The sequence below is a fragment of the Centruroides sculpturatus genome, unplaced genomic scaffold (genome assembly GCF_000671375.1).
Source record: "Centruroides sculpturatus isolate CEXI.00-Female unplaced genomic scaffold, Cexi_2.0 scaffold1363, whole genome shotgun sequence".
Classification (NCBI taxonomy): Eukaryota; Metazoa; Arthropoda; class Arachnida; order Scorpiones; family Buthidae; genus Centruroides; species Centruroides sculpturatus.
In genome coordinates, this window is record NW_019385541.1 from 83,348 (window position 1) to 104,721 (window position 21,374).

General features: G+C 30.5%; 1 protein-coding gene across 1 annotated transcript in view; it reads left to right on the forward strand.

Annotated features, from left to right (window-relative positions):
* LOC111639949 (ubiquitin carboxyl-terminal hydrolase 14-like) overlaps positions 1–21,144 on the forward strand; it is a 54,493-nt gene extending 33,349 nt beyond the window's left edge. The window contains exons 5-16 of the mRNA XM_023385912.1: positions 135–238; positions 4,118–4,176; positions 7,949–8,079; positions 8,171–8,183; positions 10,595–10,598; positions 20,016–20,098; positions 20,185–20,216; positions 20,313–20,378; positions 20,464–20,556; positions 20,656–20,781; positions 20,848–20,920; positions 20,999–21,144. Of these exons, the coding sequence (XP_023241680.1) occupies positions 135–238; positions 4,118–4,176; positions 7,949–8,079; positions 8,171–8,183; positions 10,595–10,598; positions 20,016–20,098; positions 20,185–20,216; positions 20,313–20,378; positions 20,464–20,556; positions 20,656–20,781; positions 20,848–20,920; positions 20,999–21,120 (906 nt within the window). The 3' untranslated portion in view covers positions 21,121–21,144. The remainder of the gene's footprint in view (positions 1–134; positions 239–4,117; positions 4,177–7,948; positions 8,080–8,170; positions 8,184–10,594; positions 10,599–20,015; positions 20,099–20,184; positions 20,217–20,312; positions 20,379–20,463; positions 20,557–20,655; positions 20,782–20,847; positions 20,921–20,998) is intronic.
* The last annotated feature ends 230 nt before the right edge of the window (positions 21,145–21,374 follow it).

A 21,374-nucleotide genomic window follows, 5' to 3' on the forward strand; every position in this document is an offset into this window, starting at 1 on the left:
AAAATTTAAATTTGCCGACTGAAATTCTTTCGGATGATTGACGTTTTGGATGATTGACTTTCGGAAAATCGACGCTCTACTGTACTTTTAAAAAATTAGATATTTTTAAATTTAGATTTGTTGTTATTATGTAGATGGAATTGCCAACTGGTTTAACTAATGTTGGAAATACATGTTACATTAATGCTACGGTGCAATGTTTAAAAGTAGTGCCAGAACTTATTCAAGCACTAAAATCGTAAGTATTTGTAAATTTAAATACTTTAAAATTTTATTTAAAATATTTGAACTTACTAACAAAGAACTTTAACAATTTTTTAAATTTGGCAAATCATCATGGCAAAATTTTGAATTATGAGTTTTAAATATTTGAATTAGGATATACATTTTATATTTGAAATATTTTAAGTTTATTATTCTATGATTTGTTTATTTTATATATATATATAAAATAACTCCTACAATGCAGTACCTTTACAATGTGTTTTCGCTCCAACACGTTTGGGAAAAATGCGGAAATTTTCTTACAACGCGGTTTACGGTATTTAGAAACAAATTATCTTTCACATAACAGAAAACTCGCAACAGATCACGTGATAGAAGCCACAGTTTGGTGTACAGAGCTAAATGTCCTTGAAAACAGCTGTTTGTCGATGTTGACATGTCATTCCCGTGAAAATTTCAGGGAAAGACTGATTTCTAGGCAGATGTGCATCAGTTACCTTAAACACTGAAATATATCACTAAATTTTTGATCATTTATACTTTCAATAGGCCTGGATCACAAAAATGTTCCAAAATAAGTATAAACTTCTATTGGGTATACATTTTTAACAACATAGTGAAGGGAAGTTATTTTTTGCGATTTTTACTGTCCACAAAACTGATTGAAAAAAATTCTAGCCTTAACAATGCCGAATGAAAAAAACCGTCGTTAAAAAGGAAATTTATATCTCTTCAAACAAAGATAGAAATTTTGGATTGAATTAAAAATCAAGAGCGGATAGCTGAGATTGGTAGGCATTTTAATTTAAATGAGTCAACTATTCAGTCGATTAAGCAATCGGAAGAAAAGATTAGGAATTTGGTCGCATTCGGATCATGTATTCTTGCAAAAAATGTTGCTCGTCTGAGAGCACCTATAATGGAAAAAATGGAACAAGTGCTAATATTATGGGTAGAAACGGTTGCCTTTAAATAAAAGTGCACTTAAACACAAAGCCTTAAAAATATTTGATTATTTAAAACAAATGGGACAGTCATCAGCTGATGAAACTAGTGTTAAATTAGGGGCTAGCAATGGCTGGTTTGAAAAATTTTAAAAATGCCATTCAAACACCAAGTTTTTCTCTTTTTAGAACCGAATCCAAGTTTTTATATTAAGTTGGTGTCTCCTGTAACGCGATTTCCCACAATGCGGTATTCTCAAGGAACATAACTACTGCGTTGTAAGAGGCATATATATATATATATATATATATATCAGGAGAGTCCATCAGTTCGTGTGTATTTTTATCTACAAAAAAAGCAACAAAAAATTTTAATTAAATCTTATTTCAATCTATAATGTATTCACCATTATTTTGTACAATTTCTTGCCATCTTGATGGTAGCTTTTTAATCCCGTCTTTGTAAAATGATTTCGGTTTTGAATCAAAATATTCAGAAATAGCCTTTTTTACATTGTTCTCATCCTCAAAAGTTTTTCCTTTTAAAAAATTCNTTCCGATTTATTATCATTGCAACCGCTTTCTCTGAAACTTCTTGTAGTTGTTGTGTCTGTGTAATGTGAACTTTATTCACATTACACAGACACATTGATTGTGTCCCAGGAAATAATAGTGAAAAATCTGGTGCGGTCGAGCAAAGACATTAAAAGTTAATACTGTTAAATCAGGTGTATGCAGGTTTTGGTGGTCGTCTATATTTAGTCCGAACTCCCAGAGAATAAGTATGAAAACTTTAATGTAGACCGAGTAAAGGATTTAGGAATTCTCAGTGTCTCATGGAATATATATATATATATATATATATATATGTAATTCATATACAGTATATGAATTACATTTCTGTGTATATAAGCTGTATATTTGATATGTGAGATGGCTGATCAGGAGTGAGATATTGTTTACCAGGCACAAGAAAGACTAGCTGTTAAACAGTGGTGAAAAACAGATTGTTTTGAATACTTATATCACTGTTTGTAAATAGTATCCAGAAAAGTTGGTACAGAATACAATTGAGCTTGTATCCATGTGCATGGGTGTTAGTATGGTGAGTGTATTTCGTATGATTTGTGAAAAAAAAAATGAGTGCCGTACGTACACCAGGCAAGACAAGCGGTGTGAAAAGCAAGAAGTACATTGAGTTTGATAAAGGCATTATCAGGAGGAAAATTCATTCATACTTTTTTCCAATTTCTAAAGCATGGTATTCCAGTGAGCCAATCTAACTGTTATCTTTTTCTTTATTTTTTCCAGTAATTCCGGTATTTTCTGCCACCATTTGAGTTATAACTCCATGCATTCTTCTGACATGCCATTCTGATGTTCTTCCTGTATTATTTGTATTATGCTTTTCTCCATCTTCATCTCATTTCCTATCATTTTTATTCTAGATTTTTATGCATCTATTTCTACTGCTGTTAGTTTTATCTTCTGTTCATTGACCCTGTCACCTTATAGTATGAAAAAGTTTGATCTGCTATGAAATCTAAAGAAGAAAGAGAAAAGAACATTACAATTATTAAAATTAATAATTATGTTACTACAAATTCAATTAATTTTAGAAATATGTTGTAAATTATCAAAGCAAAAGAGTTTATTGCTTAGAAGAGTAAAAAATGATAGATATTTTTCTAATTGTCTAAAACACTCCAAGCTTTCTTTCTCTATTAATTTATTGTTTCCATGCTAATGTTTTCAGACACATTTAACACTCATCTTCAGGCAACCATACATAAATTATTACAACTTACATTCTAAAAAAGAACACACATTCCTAAAGTTCAAATGTATCATCTCACTGACAAATCATGAAATTTGAATATGGAACATTACATAATTTTGAAATATTTTGGTATGTAAGCTGTGATATTCTCTGTGTAGTTGCCTAAAAATGGATTTTAAATATGTTTGAAAAACAGCAGCATTAAAATAACAAATTGCTAGAGGGGAAAAAAGTATGAAGTGCTTTAAATAATTAGAAAAAGAACAATAATTTTTACTGTAAATTATTTTTAAAAGTTGAATGTTTGTAATCAGTGTGTTTTAATGTCTTTTTATTATACCCTTTCATTTTTTCTTTACTCTGAGTAGTTTTAATTTAAAAAATTAATTTGTTATATAAAATATAATGTAATATACATAGGATGCACAATAAAGTTTTAAGTCACCCAAATAATTTTTGAATGAAGATAACTGCAACAATAGGAGTGAGGTATTGGTATGATAAAGTGATCATGCACTACCACATGAGACTTATGGCAACTTTCATAATGGTAAAATTTATAAGTTAGCACTCCTGTCTCACATTTCACAGAAAAGAAAAGGATAATTTGATGATTGATGATTATTTTCTCATTGCCCTGCCTAAGTTTTTATTTGCAGGAGCAAAGTCATGTCATGACCATCTTTTGCATATGAGAATGTACTACTTGCATACAAATTTTGATGATGTGATATTGTATTGGTGCCTTGATGGTATTGTGCATAGTTTCCAGTTTTTTATTTGTGTCATCTATTTCAGTAAAATATCATTTCCTACTAATTTGATGATGCTCTGTAACTGTCTTATTTACTTTTTTCCTGTATCTCTTATAGTTTCCAAGGTAGGAGTGCTAATTTTCAAATTTTACTACTAGAGAAGTTTTCATCAGTCTCATCTGGTAGTGCATGGTTACTTTACCATACCAGTACGTAATTCCATAACTCCAGATGTCTTTGTTCAAAAGTTATTTGAGTGATTTAATTAATTTAAATACTCAGTTTATTGAAATGTCAATTGAACAACGTGGTTTTAATTAATTTTATAATAATAAACAACATATAATGAAAATTTATTTATAAAAAAAAATAATTTATGAAATTTATATAATACATTTTTGTCTAATATTTAGATATCAAGGAACCTATTCAATGTTAGGAAATTTGACACCTTCTCAGTCTATTACAGCTGGTATGTTGACATTCTTATTTTAATCTGTTTTTATTTAATATTAATTTGAGTAGCTATAAATAGTGTTTATAAAACATATACATTATGAATCTTGGTAGATATAAAGATTTAAATTTACATGCTGAAATGAAAGATCTGTAGCAGTGGATGGATAAGTGATAATTGTTTTTACTATTTTTCCTACAGTTGTGTGTGTTAGGCTGAAAGATTGGAAATGCTCAGTAAATGAAAAAAAAAATAACTGGAATTTCTTGTTTTGGCTTTACAAGAACAACCACAACAAGAAATTTCATGCTCTGGCTGCTTGTAGTGTGTCATGAAACAGAATGTGTTGAGGTTCTTTATAAGTAGCCAGGACATTATGTGAAATTTGTGTTGGGACCATTAAAAATGAATGATCACAACAAGATTCATCATTATCAACATACCACAATGCATTGTTGTAGAAATAATGTGAGGCATTTTTACAACAATCTACCATCTTAACTTTATTGAGGAATGAGAGTAGAACAAATCCAAAATCAGCTTGATCATTTGACAGTTTTGATTTGACATCACATTAGTGAATATGTCAGAATTTTATCAGTTGAGCACCACAGAAGATATATTTCAGTGATTCTATACTCACAATGAATTTAAAACTGCTGACAACAATTTCATTGAGATACATGATGTGCATTTAGGTCTGCTATCTAATTCATCAGCTTCAAATATAATTAAAATTATATAAAAAAATATAAATTCTGATAAAACTTTGATATAATTCATAGTTATCCTTTTTTTACTTTTCTGATTTTTCATCCAATTTAAATAAATCAATTTTAAAATACTTTAAAACCATTACTTTATGTTGTTCTCTTTATAATAAAAAAGGAAAATAAAAGAACATTTTGCTATTATGAAAAATTCAAAAGATGAAAATTAAATTTAAATATGGGTATAAATTATCACCAGAATCATACAAATTGTAGATGGTGCAGACACGAGAACTTGAATGTCATGGAAAAATTGAGTTCTTTCCCCCTTCTGCACTTAGTCAAACCAAGCACCCAGGTATCTAAACCTGTTTCATTTTGTCATCAGTATATGGATGTTGACCTTTCTTTCCTTTTCTCTGATCCATATCACTTTGGTTTTGTTAACATTAATTTTCATTTTGAAGGCTAATCTCCAATCCACTTGGGATCTTTCTCATTTTACTCTCACTCATTCTTCAGATTTTCCAGCTTTCCAATCTTCCTTAAGGTCCTCATGTTCCAAGGTCCAATTTTCAAGAGTCTCTGTGGGGGCTTCACAGGCTGATATTCTGGGGAGCCCCCTTTTCTCTATTGGGCAAGGTGTTGCAGTTAGAATTGTTGCAACCCCAATGCCATTCTTCTCACTATTTCTACTTGTGTTCATCTTGCTAGGGAGATTGCTACATTAGTAATAAAGCTTAGTAGTTTCCTGTTGCTTTCTATGCTTCTTTCTTGTTTAAATCACAAATTTTTACACTTTGTTAATTAAAATTTACAAAATTTTATAAATTGCTGAATTGTTCAAAAAGTAGACTTAAGAAGATTGCCAACTTCAGTGGTCATTTAGTCATTAATCGTAGTAAATATTCATTGTTTACTTATAAAGATGAATTTAGAATAACTATATGCTCAATTTAACATGATCTTTTTAAAAAATTAATATATTTTCATCATTTAATAGAATTAAATTTGATTCTACACTTTAAAGGAATGCACAAATGATTTTCAGTGTTTGGTAGGCTATATATATATTTTTCTAAATTTTAAACTGTTGTACAGTCAACCTCCCTATAAGATGGTAGATACGTTCTGTTTTTTATGAAATTGATATTTTAGGAGACCTTGCCAATCACAGCCTGACACGTGTGAAGTTTATGGACTACACCTGTTTGAAAGGTTTTCTTCCATAAAATTAATCGATTCCTAGACTAATTTGACTCAACATTTCCAAAATACGTATATTTTTTTGGGAATAATTTGTATAAACTATGCTATAAACAAAAAATTGTAGGATTACTTACCAAGTGTGCACCGTTCAACGACGCCATTGCTTAAGCTTGTTTTCATCGCGGAGCAGCGCACCAAACGGCGGCCACGATTTCCAATAAGTTATTTTTCTGCGAAAACTTTGTTGAACTTTGGAGACATCATTAATATAAATAATTTTTATGGCCGTTGAATAAGAAATGTTTCTTTCACAAGAAGTGTATAAAATTACAGTGCTGTATTAGACTTACGGTACCTAATTTACAAACTGTACAGACGATAGTAAGCTCAACTTACTCGCCTAAACTCTCCGTAGCATGGCGCTAGACGGCGGAAAGTATATATATAATTATAATAAAGTTACAATAAATTAATACATAATTATATATACAGTACCTGATTTATGTATAATTGATATATAATACTGTACAGATGATAGTAAACTCAGTTTACCTGCCTAAACTCTCCATATCGAGGCACTGGACAGCGGAAAGTAGTTCGACTGCCTGATGACGTTTTACCGAATTATAGGAGTTTTTTACCATGTTTATACGGATACCGTTGCAATTTTTTCGCCATCATATAGGAATCTGAACTATAGGAACCTGTGTATTTTATTTTAAAAATTTGAATTTTCTTCTGGATAGCCCATTTCTGGCCAGTACCAGAAGTTGAAAATACAGTAGAGCATCGATTATCCGACCCCCGATTAAATGTCACATTGGTTAACCGACCATTCTAGTCGGCAAATTTCAAATGTTTGCTAGTGATGTAGCGCTACAATATTTGGCTATGTCTTGGCTACTTTAATAATTTTTTTTTTTTAATTTTTGTGTGTTTTAGCTGGCAACACTGGCTCGACCATGAAAGGGAGGCCAGTATTTAAACGAGACTTAATTTTCTAATTATGAGTGGTTGTTTGTTTTGTGAGCAATAAAATAATTTAAAAATAATTTTAACGATACAATAGCGACGATTATTATTTTAAAAAAATTTGTTAGGCTAAACATTGATGAAAATTTAATGCGAAGTAGGTTAAGAGCCATATATTAATATACTAATTACATGGGATATACTAATATACTATACTAATAATGTATTTTTTTCATTCTTTTCAGTTATCCGACAAACCCGAGTCCCCAATTGAGTCGGATAATCAATGCTCTACTGTATCATCATTCAATAGAGCATATCCAATTTATTCATCAAAATTTTTAGGATTTTTGACAGAATGCACTTTCCTTTGTTTTAAAATGGGAATATGGATTGTCTGGATCATTCTTCACTGATTTTAAGTGCTATTAAGAGATTCTTATTAGCCTTTTAAAATATATACATTTTAAAAGTTCTTAGAGTAAACACACTAAAAATGTAGGGCAATGGTATATTGTAATTTATGGACCTTTCTTTATGGGTCACATATCCCTCGTAAATGTCAGTTCAATTTTTGTAGTTTGAGAGAGAACATCAATATATATTTATTGATACAGTTACTAAAATCTAATCCTTTTTGTTTCTGCTAAAAAATTTATTATAATTTATTTTATTTTAATGAAAAAATTATCTGAATTAATTCTTACAAGATATTTTTCCTATTTGTTATATTATTTTTTTTATTTTGATTTGATATTTATGCATGATTGTATATATTGAACAAAATTGCCCATATATTCAATTCTGTCCTTAAAATTTTGAATTTTAAAATTTATTTTATATATTAAAATATATTTGAATAAGCAGTTTTTTAATTAAGCTTTTTTGTTTTACAGTCATGAGAGATTTATATGAATTAATGGAAAGATCTGGAGCAACACTCTCTCCTTTGATATTGATTCAAGTTGTTCATGCCGCTTTTCCAAGATTTGCAGAAAGATCAGAACAAGGCGGATGGATGCAACAAGTAAAATATATTATTCTAAAATACTTATAAAGTTAAAAGTTAATGTAATTATCTTAATTATTTTAATTTAATGTAATTATCTTAATTATAGAATCTATGTAAAGGTAATTTTATAATTATCTTAAATTTATATTTTTGAATACTTTTTATTTAGCTTTTTTTAAATTAAATGAATAATTTTAAAACAAAAACTTTTTTGTTTTAATTTATTTTTAATTTATACTGTTAAATTTAATTTATACTGTTAAAAATAAAAATAAAGACTTCTTTACTATATTTTCTAGTGTTATAATTGAGAGTTAATAATAAGGACTAAGTAAGTTGCTTATAATAAATGATGATTCATAATATTTTTATTGATGAGAAATAAATGCTTTAGTTATAATTTTCTTACTTATAACTTTAAAAAAATCTATAAATTATAAATTATTTTTTCAAGGAAATAAACATTAGATTTGAAACAATTATTTTCTATTTAGACATAATGGGCAGATAAAATTTATTAAAATTACATTCATGTATTTGTATGAAATATATTTTAGTCTTTTATGTAAGAATGAAAATATTTTAAATTGAATTAGTAATATAAGTTGAGTAGATGGAATTGAGTCTGTAATTATTAATATAAATTATGAATTAGCTTTTTTTTTTTTAGTTTTATTGAAAGGTTGACCTTATCATTATTTTAGAATGGAAAGTCTTTAAATAAGAACTTGTGTAAATATATAATTAAACAAATAAACTGTAATAATAATAAATAACAACATTATTATTATTATTATTTTTATTTACAAAACATTGCTCAAAATTATGCAAATAAATTATTCTTATAAATTGTAAGCAGAGCAGCATAAAGAAGCTTTAATAATGAACACAAAAGTGCTGTATTGAAAGTATGCTGAAGTCATTATCAACATGTGTTTGATAAAGATATTTTTGTAATAAGAATTTAAAATTAAAATTTAAGATCAAATCATCAATGTAAACTATAGAAAATACATTATAAAATTTACACTATTTACTACTGCTGCATGTATATACAGTAGACCCCCTATAATGCGGATTTGTATATCGCGGTGAAAAAATTGCGACCGTATTCGTACAAAGACACTAAAAGAGACTCATAAAATGCGATAAAATGTCATTGCCGACTTGTGTCACGACAGGATTGGTCAAATCTGGACCAATAGTGGATGAGCAGCTGAACTACTTACACGCTACAGAGAGTTTAGGCAGGTAAGTTGAGTTTACTATTGTCTGTACAGTATATAAATTAGGTACTGTAAGTCTAATACAGTACTGTAATTTTATACATTTCTTGTGATAAAAACATTTCTTATTCAACGGCCATAAAAATTATTTATATTAATGATGTCTCCAAAGTTCAACAAAGTTTTCGCAGAAAAATAACTTATTAGGAAACGCACCCGCCATTTGGTGCGCTGCTCCGCGACAAAAACAAGCTTAAGCAATGGCATCGTCAAACGGTGCACACTCGGTAAGTAATCCTACAATTTTTTGTTTATACGAATTATTCCCAAAAAATTATACATGTTTTGGAAATGTTGAGTGAAATTAGTCTAGAATCGATTAATTTTATGGAAGAAAACCTTTCAAACAGCTGTAGTCCGTAAACTGCGCACGTGCTGGGCTGTGATTGGCTCATGTATTTAAGGATTACTATAACGNAGGTCGTTTTTGATATCAGAAAGTAGCTTTAAGTAACTTTACCAAAGTAAAATCTGTGCACTAGAACTTTAGAATGATGAATGAAATTTGATAAAAAAACAATTAAATGTTAATCGTGCGTCATTAAAGGTAGATTAAAATCGCGATAAAATTAATTAAATGTCCTTTCACAATCACTAGAACACTGTCAACACTGGCAGATTAAACAATTTACATAAATATATATAGGAAGAGCCTACAATGGAAGGTTGAATCTACCAGTGTTGACTGTGTTCCATTGATTGTGAAAGGACATTTAGAAGGTCTCAAAAGTTTTTTCTTTTTACTTTCTTTGCTGTTAACAAACAAAATATGACAATTTGTAAAAAAAGATGACTCCTCCAATATTTTTACATTTTTGGACTCTAGACCTTGAAATTTCAAGAAATGCAAATAATTTGAGTTTTTTTTGTATATATGGATGTTAGTGTGTTTGTGTTGCATGATTTTTTTCACTTTTAAAGCTTAACCACTCAGCAGTGAGCAATGACTATAGTCGTCAAATTCTTTTCAGGGGTATCTCCAAAAACTAGCCTAAAACTACTGTGAAAAAAAATTCACATGAAAAGTGAATTATGTAACAACAAAAAAGAGTTTTCTTTACTAGAAATAACTGTTTACAAAATCTTTTTCTGAAACAGTAATGAGAAAAAACGTGTGGAAAAATACTTTAAAAATTTCCCACGTTTGTTCTCCACTAATGAAGATAGAACCATATCCGACTAGTCCACTGTTGAAAGGTTAATAACTCCCATTCATTTTGTCAAAAATTGTTGAAATTTTGCAGGGAGGTATGTTAATTAGGGGATCAGTACTATTAAATTTTGGTAATTAAAGGTCTAGGAAGTGGAGAGATAAAGGGGGCTGTGTGTATCTCCAGTAGGGTTGGACTTAATGATGATTTTACTGGTTATTAGCATTTACAGTTTTTTATAAAACTCCTTCCTACCCTCAGAATTAAAATTTTTGTCATTTTATAATAATTAAAAATATAAAAAGTTCTTTTTAATAAAATATTGTAACAGATGGTGGTGCCAGGAAAGTTAAGTAGCTTATTGCTGGATTTTTTTTGTACAAGTCTTCAATGTTGTCTATTTTCACAATTTTAAAATATATATTGGGTTGTTTGGAAAGTAATTTTGTTTTTTTTCCATGGAAAAAATATATTTTTATAATAAATAAATATTTTATTGAATTACAGTAGAGCATCGATTATCCGACTCAATTGGGGACTCAGGTTGGTCGGATAACTGAAAAAATCAGATAACTGAAAAGAAGGAAAAAAATACATTATTAGTATAGTATATTAGGATATTAGTATATCCCATGTGATTAATTTTAGTATATCACTATTAACAAACTTTACGTTGAATTTTCATCAATGTTTAGCCTAACAAATTTTTTTAAAATAATAATCGTTGCTATTGTATCGTTAAAAATTATTTTTAAATTGTTTTATTGCTCATGAAACAAACAACCACTCATAATTAGAAAATTAAGTCTCGTTTAAATATTGGCCTCCCTCTAATGGTCTAGCCGTTGATGCCAGCTAAAACATGCAAAAATTTAACAAAAATTATATTAAAGTAGCCAAGACACAGCCAAATATTGTAGTGCCACATCACTAGCGGACATTTGAAATTTGCCAACTACAACGGTCGGTTAACCGATGTGACGGTTAATCGTGGGTCGGATAATCGATGCTCTACTGTATATACAGTATATTTAAGCTGATACTTTTTCTTTTGTTATATATTTTGCCTATAATTTTTTCTGTATAAATATAAAATCATAATAAAAGCGTTNCGGAGATTTTTACGCTAACTACGTCTGTACAGTATGTAAATTAGGTACCGTAAGTCTAATACAGTACTGTAATTTTATACATTTCTTGTGAAAGAAACATTTCTTATTCAACAGCCATAAAAATTATTTATATTAATGATGTCAAAGGTCAAGTTATTTTTCTGCGAAAAATTCGTTATCAGAAATCACGGCCGCCGTTTCGTGCGCTGTTTCGCGATGAAAACAAGTTTTGAGCAATGGCGTAGTCGAACGGTGCACACTCGGAATTTTTTGTATATATTATAGTTTATACAGATTATTCCCAAAAAATTATATGTGTTTTGGAAATGTTGAGTGGAATTAGTCTAGAATCGGTTAATTTTATAGAAGAAAACCTTTCAAACAGCCTTAGTCCGTAAACTTCACACCTATCGGGTTGCAATTGGCTCATGTATTTAATGATTCCTACAACGTAAAATTCGATTAACGTGGAACGTATCTAAGCATTATAGGGGGGTCTACTGTATTGCTATTAACCAACTTTGCGTTGAATTTTCATCAATGTTTAGCCTAACAAATTTTTTTAAAATAATAATCGTCGCTATTGTATCGTTAAAAATTATTTTTAAATTATTTTATTGCTAACAAAACAAACAACCACTCATAATTAGAAAATTAAGTCTCGTTTAAATACTGGCTTCCCTTCAATGGTCGAGCCGTTGATGCCAGCTAAAACATGCAAAAACATGCAAAAATTTAACAAAAATAATATTAAAGTAGCCAAGACATAGCCAAATATTGTAGCGCCACATCACTAGCGGACATTTGAAATTTGCCAACTAGAACGGTCGGTTAACCAATGTGACGGTTAATCGGGGGGTCGGATAATCGATGCTCTACTGTATATATTGGCCATTTTGGTCAAATACCTGTTGTCATTTTTTTGGTGGTAGCATAATTTCACATTCATAAAAGTTTTGATCGTTGCTTACAAAAATCTGATCCAAGTGATTTTTGACATTGTCATTTTTCAAGTAAATGTCTTACAGTTAAAAAAAATTTGTATAGGCCGGAACAAGTAATAATCCAAGTGTGCTCGATCTGGTGAATATGGTTGGTGTGATAGCAGGTCCCATCTAAGTTATAACAGTTTCTGACAAGTTACCAACCTTGTGTGAAATTTGACATTATTGTGGTAAAACACTACACCTGTTTTGTTGATCAAGTCTGCCGCCTTTTCTGTTTGATGATATTACTCAATTTGTTTACTCGATGGCAGTACACTTTCGAATCAATTGTTAAATTGTCTGGTAAAAGCTCCCAAAAAAAATTTCCTTGAAATCCCACCAAAGAGAGCATCACTCTAAGGACATGTAGAACCCGTATATCAAGCTTTGAAACAAAACCAGTTTGTTTCAAGTAATCATAAGCAGTTCAATTTGACAGATTTAATCTCTTAGTGATTTCACATGTTGTTATTTGGCAGTTTGCTTCAATCAGTATCTTTATTTTGTTTTCATTGGCGTCAACTGGCCATCCAGAACGTGGTGCATCTTCAATATTGAAATTGCCAGAACGAAATTTTGTAAACCTGTTTTGGCACTGTCTTTCTCTCAATACATCTTCTCCATACACGTCACACAATTTTTTTCTTGCTTGAACAGCATTCTTACTTTTTCGGTAACAAAAGAGCTGAAAATGCTGCTTTCGATCTTCCATATTTGATGGGACAAAAAATAAACAATTGCACAGAATCTAACAAAATTTTTTATAAATAAGCCTTAAAATGTTAGCTGTTAAAATATNGTTTTGGCACTGTCTTTCTCTCAATACATCTTCTCCATACACGTCACACAATTTTTTTCTTGCTTGAACAGCATTCTTACTTTTTCGGTAACAAAAGAGCTGAAAATGCTGCTTTCGATCTTCCATATTTGATGGGACAAAAAATAAACAATTGCACAGAATCTAACAAAATTTTTTATAAATAAGCCTTAAAATGTTAGCTGTTAAAATATATGATGATAATACAGTTTAGAATGAAAATGGCAGGAAAAATGCGACTAATCCGTCTAATGGTAAAAAAACGAAATTACTTTCCAAACAACCCAATACATTTTGTCATGGATTTGCTGTTAAAAATAATTAGCTGAATAAGTTTTGATGATGCTGCTTTTGAAAGTAGTTTTTATTAATAGAAATAGTTGTTTCCAAATCTGTCGGTATAATTTATCAGATAGATTTAAATTTTGTTAATTCATCATAAATATGACTAATAATGTATTGAGGTAATAAGGTGATCAATAAGTTTTTCTGTATTGGTAGTAATAGTGAAATTTTTCAATTTTTATCTAAATACAATACTGCAATAGTGCCAGTGTTAATGGAGAGGACATTTTGGGTGTAATATTTTACACATCTGCCAAGTACTATAAATTTTCTGTAGTTTATATGAAAAGAGCTGTTAAACTTCACGGATGTTGCCAAAACTATGTATTTTCTAATTTTCATACGTTTAACTTGACCCACTAGTAAGTGCACAACAGTGGGAATTTCTGTCTGTAATCTCCAAACGTACGCCGTAAATCCATCGGGCTAGTTTTATGGCTAATTACTATATTAATTACATAACGAATTTGGTACTAGAGGTAAGCGTTAGGCACCATCTCTTATTAATATTAATAATTATAAATAAATTAATTAATTTAAATAATTTAGAACCGCTGGGAGAAAAAATCGGCCCGGAGCGGGACTCGAACCCACAACTCCTGCTTACCGTGCAGATGCGTTGCCAGTTACGCTATCCGGACCTCCGATCCGATCTCCTCTTCCAGCGTATAACTATGTAACCATCGACGGTTATTACAATGCCGGCTGGGGACACATTCAGTGCCCACGTCCTACTCCTATAAGGCACTCAACCGGCCATCGCAAGCCCCGGCAAGGCGTAATATATATAATCATCGCTAAACCCGATGTAATATAGCTAATCACCAAACATATGCCGTAAATCCATCGGGCTAGTTTTAAGGCTAATTACTAAATAAATTACGTAATTAATTTGGCACTAGAGGTAAGCGTTAGGCGCCATCTCTTATTAATATTAATAATTATAAATAAATTAATTAATTTAAATAATTTAGAACCGCTGGGAGAAAAAATCGGCCCGGAGCGGGACTCGAACCCACAACTCCTGCTTACCGTGCAGATGCGTTGCCAGTTACGCTATCCGGACCTCCGATCCGATCTCCTCTTCCAGCGTATAACTATGTAACCATCGACGGTTATTACAATGCCGGCTGGGGACACATTCAGTGCCCACGTCCTACTCCTATAAGGCACTCAACCGGCCATCGCAAGCCCCGGCAAGGCGTAATATATATAATCATCGCTAAACCCGATGTAATATAGCTAATCACCAAACATATGCCGTAAATCCATCGGGCTAGTTTTAAGGCTAATTACTAAATAAATTACGTAATTAATTTGGCACTAGAGGTAAGCGTTAGGCGCCATCTCTTATTAATATTAATAATTATAAATAAATTAATTAATTTAAATAATTTAGAACCGCTGGGAGAAAAAATCGGCCCGGAGCGGGACTCGAACCCACAACTCCTGCTTACCGTGCAGATGCGTTGCCAGTTACGCTATCCGGACCTCCGATCCGATCTCCTCTTCCAGCGTATAACTATGTAACCATCGACGGTTATTACAATGCCGGCTGGGGACACATTCAGTGCCCACGTCCTACTCCTATAAGGCACTCAACCGGCCATCGCAAGCCCCGGCAAGGCGTAATATATATAATCATCGCTAAACCCGATGTAATATAGCTAATCACCAAACATATGCCGTAAATCCATCGGGCTAGTTTTAAGGCTAATTACTAAATAAATTACGTAATTAATTTGGCACTAGAGGTAAGCGTTAGGCGCCATCTCTTATTAATATTAATAATTATAAATAAATTAATTAATTTAAATAATTTAGAACCGCTGGGAGAAAAAATCGGCCCGGAGCGGGACTCGAACCCACAACTCCTGCTTACCGTGCAGATGCGTTGCCAGTTACGCTATCCGGACCTCCGATCCGATCTCCTCTTCCAGCGTATAACTATGTAACCATCGACGGTTATTACAATGCCGGCTGGGGACACATTCAGTGCCCACGTCCTACTCCTATAAGGCACTCAACCGGCCATCGCAAGCCCCGGCAAGGCGTAATATATATAATCATCGCTAAACCCGATGTAATATAGCTAATCACCAAACATATGCCGTAAATCCATCGGGCTAGTTTTAAGGCTAATTACTAAATAAATTACGTAATTAATTTGGCACTAGAGGTAAGCGTTAGGCGCCATCTCTTATTAATATTAATAATTATAAATAAATTAATTAATTTAAATAATTTAGAACCGCTGGGAGAAAAAATCGGCCCGGAGCGGGACTCGAACCCACAACTCCTGCTTACCGTGCAGATGCGTTGCCAGTTACGCTATCCGGACCTCCGATCCGATCTCCTCTTCCAGCGTATAACTATGTAACCATCGACGGTTATTACAATGCCGGCTGGGGACACATTCAGTGCCCACGTCCTACTCCTATAAGGCACTCAACCGGCCATCGCAAGCCCCGGCAAGGCGTAATATATATAATCATCGCTAAACCCGATGTAATATAGCTAATCACCAAACATATGCCGTAAATCCATCGGGCTAGTTTTAAGGCTAATTACTAAATAAATTACGTAATTAATTTGGCACTAGAGGTAAGCGTTAGGCGCCATCTCTTATTAATATTAATAATTATAAATAAATTAATTAATTTAAATAATTTAGAACCGCTGGGAGAAAAAATCGGCCCGGAGCGGGACTCGAACCCACAACTCCTGCTTACCGTGCAGATGCGTTGCCAGTTACGCTATCCGGACCTCCGATCCGATCTCCTCTTCCAGCGTATAACTATGTAACCATCGACGGTTATTACAATGCCGGCTGGGGACACATTCAGTGCCCACGTCCTACTCCTATAAGGCACTCAACCGGCCATCGCAAGCCCCGGCAAGGCGTAATATATATAATCATCGCTAAACCCGATGTAATATAGCTAATCACCAAACATATGCCGTAAATCCATCGGGCTAGTTTTAAGGCTAATTACTAAATAAATTACGTAATTAATTTGGCACTAGAGGTAAGCGTTAGGCACCATCTCTTATTAATATTAATAATTATAAATAAATTAATTAATTTAAATAATTTAGAACCGCTGGGAGAAAAAATCGGCCCGGAGTGGGACTCGAACCCACAACTGTCTGTATTCTGTCTGTATTCAATGAACAATTTACATTACTATAATACTGTAATTGAAATAATGCTTAAGTTAACAAAATAGACATTTCTGTTTATCTTCTGTCAAGTTTAAACACAGTGAGAGAATAATTTGTTGAGATATTATAGATTGAACTAAGTATACATATCCTTAAAACCCAATAAGTTTGCAGAAATCATACTTCTAGGAATAATTATTCTGGGGGAAATTACTATAAAGCAGTAGAAGTCAATAAAATTTTAGTTTTGTCATTATAGTGAACACAATATACAGAGATGATGATCTCGCAGCTAATGTTACATTTACACTGCAAAAATTATGGCAACCAATAATGTAAACAAAAATGAGAGGAAGAAACAGTACTCAATAGTAAATAACTTAACATTAAGATAACTTAGAAATGTACAATATGGTTGTTTTTTGCAATTTAAATATTTAGTTGAAGCAATAGATAAGTTTAGGAAACTAGAAGAAGAATTAGTTCAAAATGGGAAAAGCTTGATAAGATATTAATTATTGGAAAAAATGGGGAAATCTACATAGTATCAAAAATGTCTGAGAATTAAGTGAAGAATTTTTTTGATTTTCCATTCTTTTAAAGAATTGTCATAAGTTCTAGAAATGATCTTCTTCAATGACGGTTCTGGTTTACCAAAAAAAAAAAAAAAAACAGTAATATCATATTGGTAAATTAAACCAGGTAGCTATGGAGATATGTGGGATGCTACTGCTGTTGGTTTCTAGATGCTTCTGTGCTGGTGTTTTGATTTTGTTGGTTGTAATGAATTATGTCATTATTTCTGTTTTGTATTTGCAATGTGTAACTTACAGCAATGTTCTACTGCTTATTATATATTTCTGTTTATGCCATACTGAGTCTCTTTTTTAACAACAGATTCAATAAAACATTTGTTCAATTTCAGAATTTTTGTCCAGGCAAACAAAAAACATGTCCACAATTTAAATAATAGCTTTTGAATTATATATATTTCTGTTTATGCCATACTAAGTCTCACTTTTGATAATTGTTCATATTTTTTGAGAATATTATCTTTTTTGCTTACCGAAGGTAATATTCTCAAAAAATATGAACAATTATCAAAAGTGAGACTTAGTATGGCATAAACAGAAATATATATAATTCAAAAGCTATTATTTAAATTGTGGACATGTTTTTTGTTTGCCTGGACAAAAATTCTGAAATTGAACAAATGTTTTATTGAATCTGTTGTTAAAAAAGAAAAAAGTAAAAACTGCCAAAAAGTTAGGAATGATTATAAGAAATTATGATCCTGTTTGATTTTATCTTTTAGAATGGAGTTTGCAAACTTTGTTCTTTTTAATTCAGCCACAATGTAATTATTTTGTTTTAGTGCTACATATTTCAATTGCTGTAATGTTGGCAGACATTACAGCAATTCAAAAATTAAACATTGTTTAATTAATTAACTTGTAGGTTACAATAACTCAGAAAATATGCATGTGTGGTGTTCCAAAAACCCTGATAGTATTGATGAAGTTTCTCTACATGTTAAAAGTAAGTATTTGAGTTACAGCTTCAAGACAGTGTATCCATTAGTTCAAAATATTACTGTAAGGAAATTTTATATCTGCCTATTGACAAATTAAATGACAGCTAAATCCAAAACTCATATTTTCAATAACTGTTACAGTACAGTTTATTTTATGCAATATAGTGGAAAGATAACTTTGGAGAACTCATAATTTCAAGAGGAATTTCTTCACATGACCTTGCATGTGTTGATTCTACTTTTAAAAGCCATTAAAGACTGTAATTTTTCTGTAAACAAACACAATTCAAATTTTAATGAAGTATGTTTTAGCTGAAATATTATGCAAAATATTTCCAAATAAAAATGATTGGCTATGTCAAGAAAAATAGAAGACACTTCCAATAATCATTTTAAATTGGTAACAATGTTAGATGTTTACTTTTATAAAATTTTAATGCATTGGTTGTAAAATTTCAATCAAATATTTTATAACTTGAGAAAATCAACTTGATGTCTTGTAATATGATACAATTAACATACTTTAATTTTTCCAGCATTTATTTTATTATTGCTAACATTTTCAGATGTTTAAATATCTGTCTTCAGGATAAATGAAATTTTTAGAGTTGGAACTGGAATATGTTTTTATACAAATGAAAATTCAAATTATGAATGTTCCAAATCCTGACAATGAACAAAACTTTTAAATTTCAAATTATCCAATCAAAGCAGGTTTTTCAAAATTATGCAGACTAAATTTAAAGTAAGTAAAAGAAGCATTCAGAACATAATATAACTTTAAATATTCTGATTTCACCTGCGAACATTGTATATTTACTTTTGTGCATTGAAATTCTTTGAAATTAATGCATGTTTCTTGTTTTATAGACAAATTTCTATATGCTCTAGCATCCTTAACTCCTTGATCTCTTACTGAACATATCATTTTACTCTCCTTTCACAATACCTTAACCCCTGGTTTCAAATCATACAAAAGATGGGACACCACCATTTGGCTATTGAGCCTAGGTTGAGGCTCTTTCAACATCCCTTATCTGTCGTCTCAAATCGGTACCTTATAAATCCCCGAGTCTTTTCTTGGGTCTTGTAATATGATACAATTAACACCTGATTTTGAAAGTCTCATTTGATTTTAGTCACCTGATTTTGAAAGTCTCATTTGTTTGGATAATTTTGAATTTAAAAAGTATATTTTTGTAGGGATTTGAAACATTAACAAAATTTTATATACTTTTTTTTTTAATTTTTTGTATGGAACATACTCTAAGATTTTAATAAAATTGATTTATACTGTTCAAAAAGGATTGTAATGCCCGAAGACACATTAAACATCTAAAAATGTTAGCAATAATAAAATAAATTCTGGATAAATTAAGGTGTTAATTGTATTGTGCAAATATTTTATTACTTGATTGAAATTTTGACTGTTTCATCATCCTATATATTGGTAATAGTGAATTAAAGCAAATTTTATTTTTTTAGATAATTTTTATTTGTGAATATTTGATTGTATATATATTTGAGAATTATATTAACTTTAACTTTAATTCAGTTTAAAATGTACTGAATCTGAAGATGAACAACCAACACACAATGAAGAAAATTTCCTTCAACTTAGTTGCTTTATATCACAAGGTTTTTAAAAATTTAAGTTTTTAAAAATTTAAATAAAAAATACATCTGGTAACTTCAATAAATTTTTATTTATCTATCTTGTTTAGATGTTAAATATATGCACACTGGATTAAAATCGGTAAGTATTATTTCGGAGAAAAATTATCATCGATAGATTATTCTGAAGTCTGTGTTTGTTTGTTTGTTTGTTTGTTTATTTATTTATTTTTTAAAGCGGATGCAAGAAGTAATCACTAAACATTCGATGACTTTAGATCGAGATGCTCAATATCAAAAAACAGTAAGTGTGTCCTTTTGAATTTGAGTTTTTTTAATTTTTAAAATTTTTTTTTCTTTTTAAGAAAGTAATAATAAATTTATTTCAGTGTAAAATTAGTCGATTACCTGCTTATCTTACCATACAATTTGTGAGATTTTTCTATAAAGAAAGAGAATCCATTAATGCAAAAATATTAAAAGTAAGAAAGTTAATTTTTTCTTATATTTGTGTGATGCTTGAATAAAATAGATTATTGTTGTGATATAAGATTTTAATGTAAGACCTGTTTTCAATATAGGATGTAAAATTTACATTGAATTTAGATGTTTTTGACTTATGTACAGAAAAATTACAACAAAAACTTATTCCGATGAGATTGCGTTTTAAAGAAATTGAAGATAAAAAAATAGAAGAAGCCCAAAATGTATGAATATTTTTATATTAATTCTGTTAATTTTAAATTTTTACAATGTAAAGTTGTCTTTTACAGTTAAAAATATCTAATGATGTATCCAAGTCAAAGACTTCACCCAAGGAAAAAATTGATTATAGTTTTCCGGATGGTTTGTGTTTGATAATGTTTTTATTCATTAAGAGAAATAATAATTGTAGATTTAACAAAATTTATTTGAATGCGACAGATCCCGGATCCAATAATAGTGGCTACTACGAATTAATTGCAGTTCTTACTCACAGGGGACGTTCGAGCACTAGTGGTCATTACGTAGCGTGGATTCGTCATAGAGGAGGTAATGGATTGTAAATATAAATTTTAAAACTAACACTTAAATTCCAGAAAATTTTAACATTGAGTGTTTTGGGAATTATGTAAAATTCAATTTATCAGTTTTATTTTAAGCATTAGATATAAAATTTTTATATTAAGAGATATATGAAAGTAGCAATCGATATAAGAATAAACTGGTGCTTTGTAACATTTTTTGTTATAGCCTATACTTAAAATGATTTGGGGTAAGGTTTGTACTAGGCTTAGTGAATAATTCATTATTAAAAATT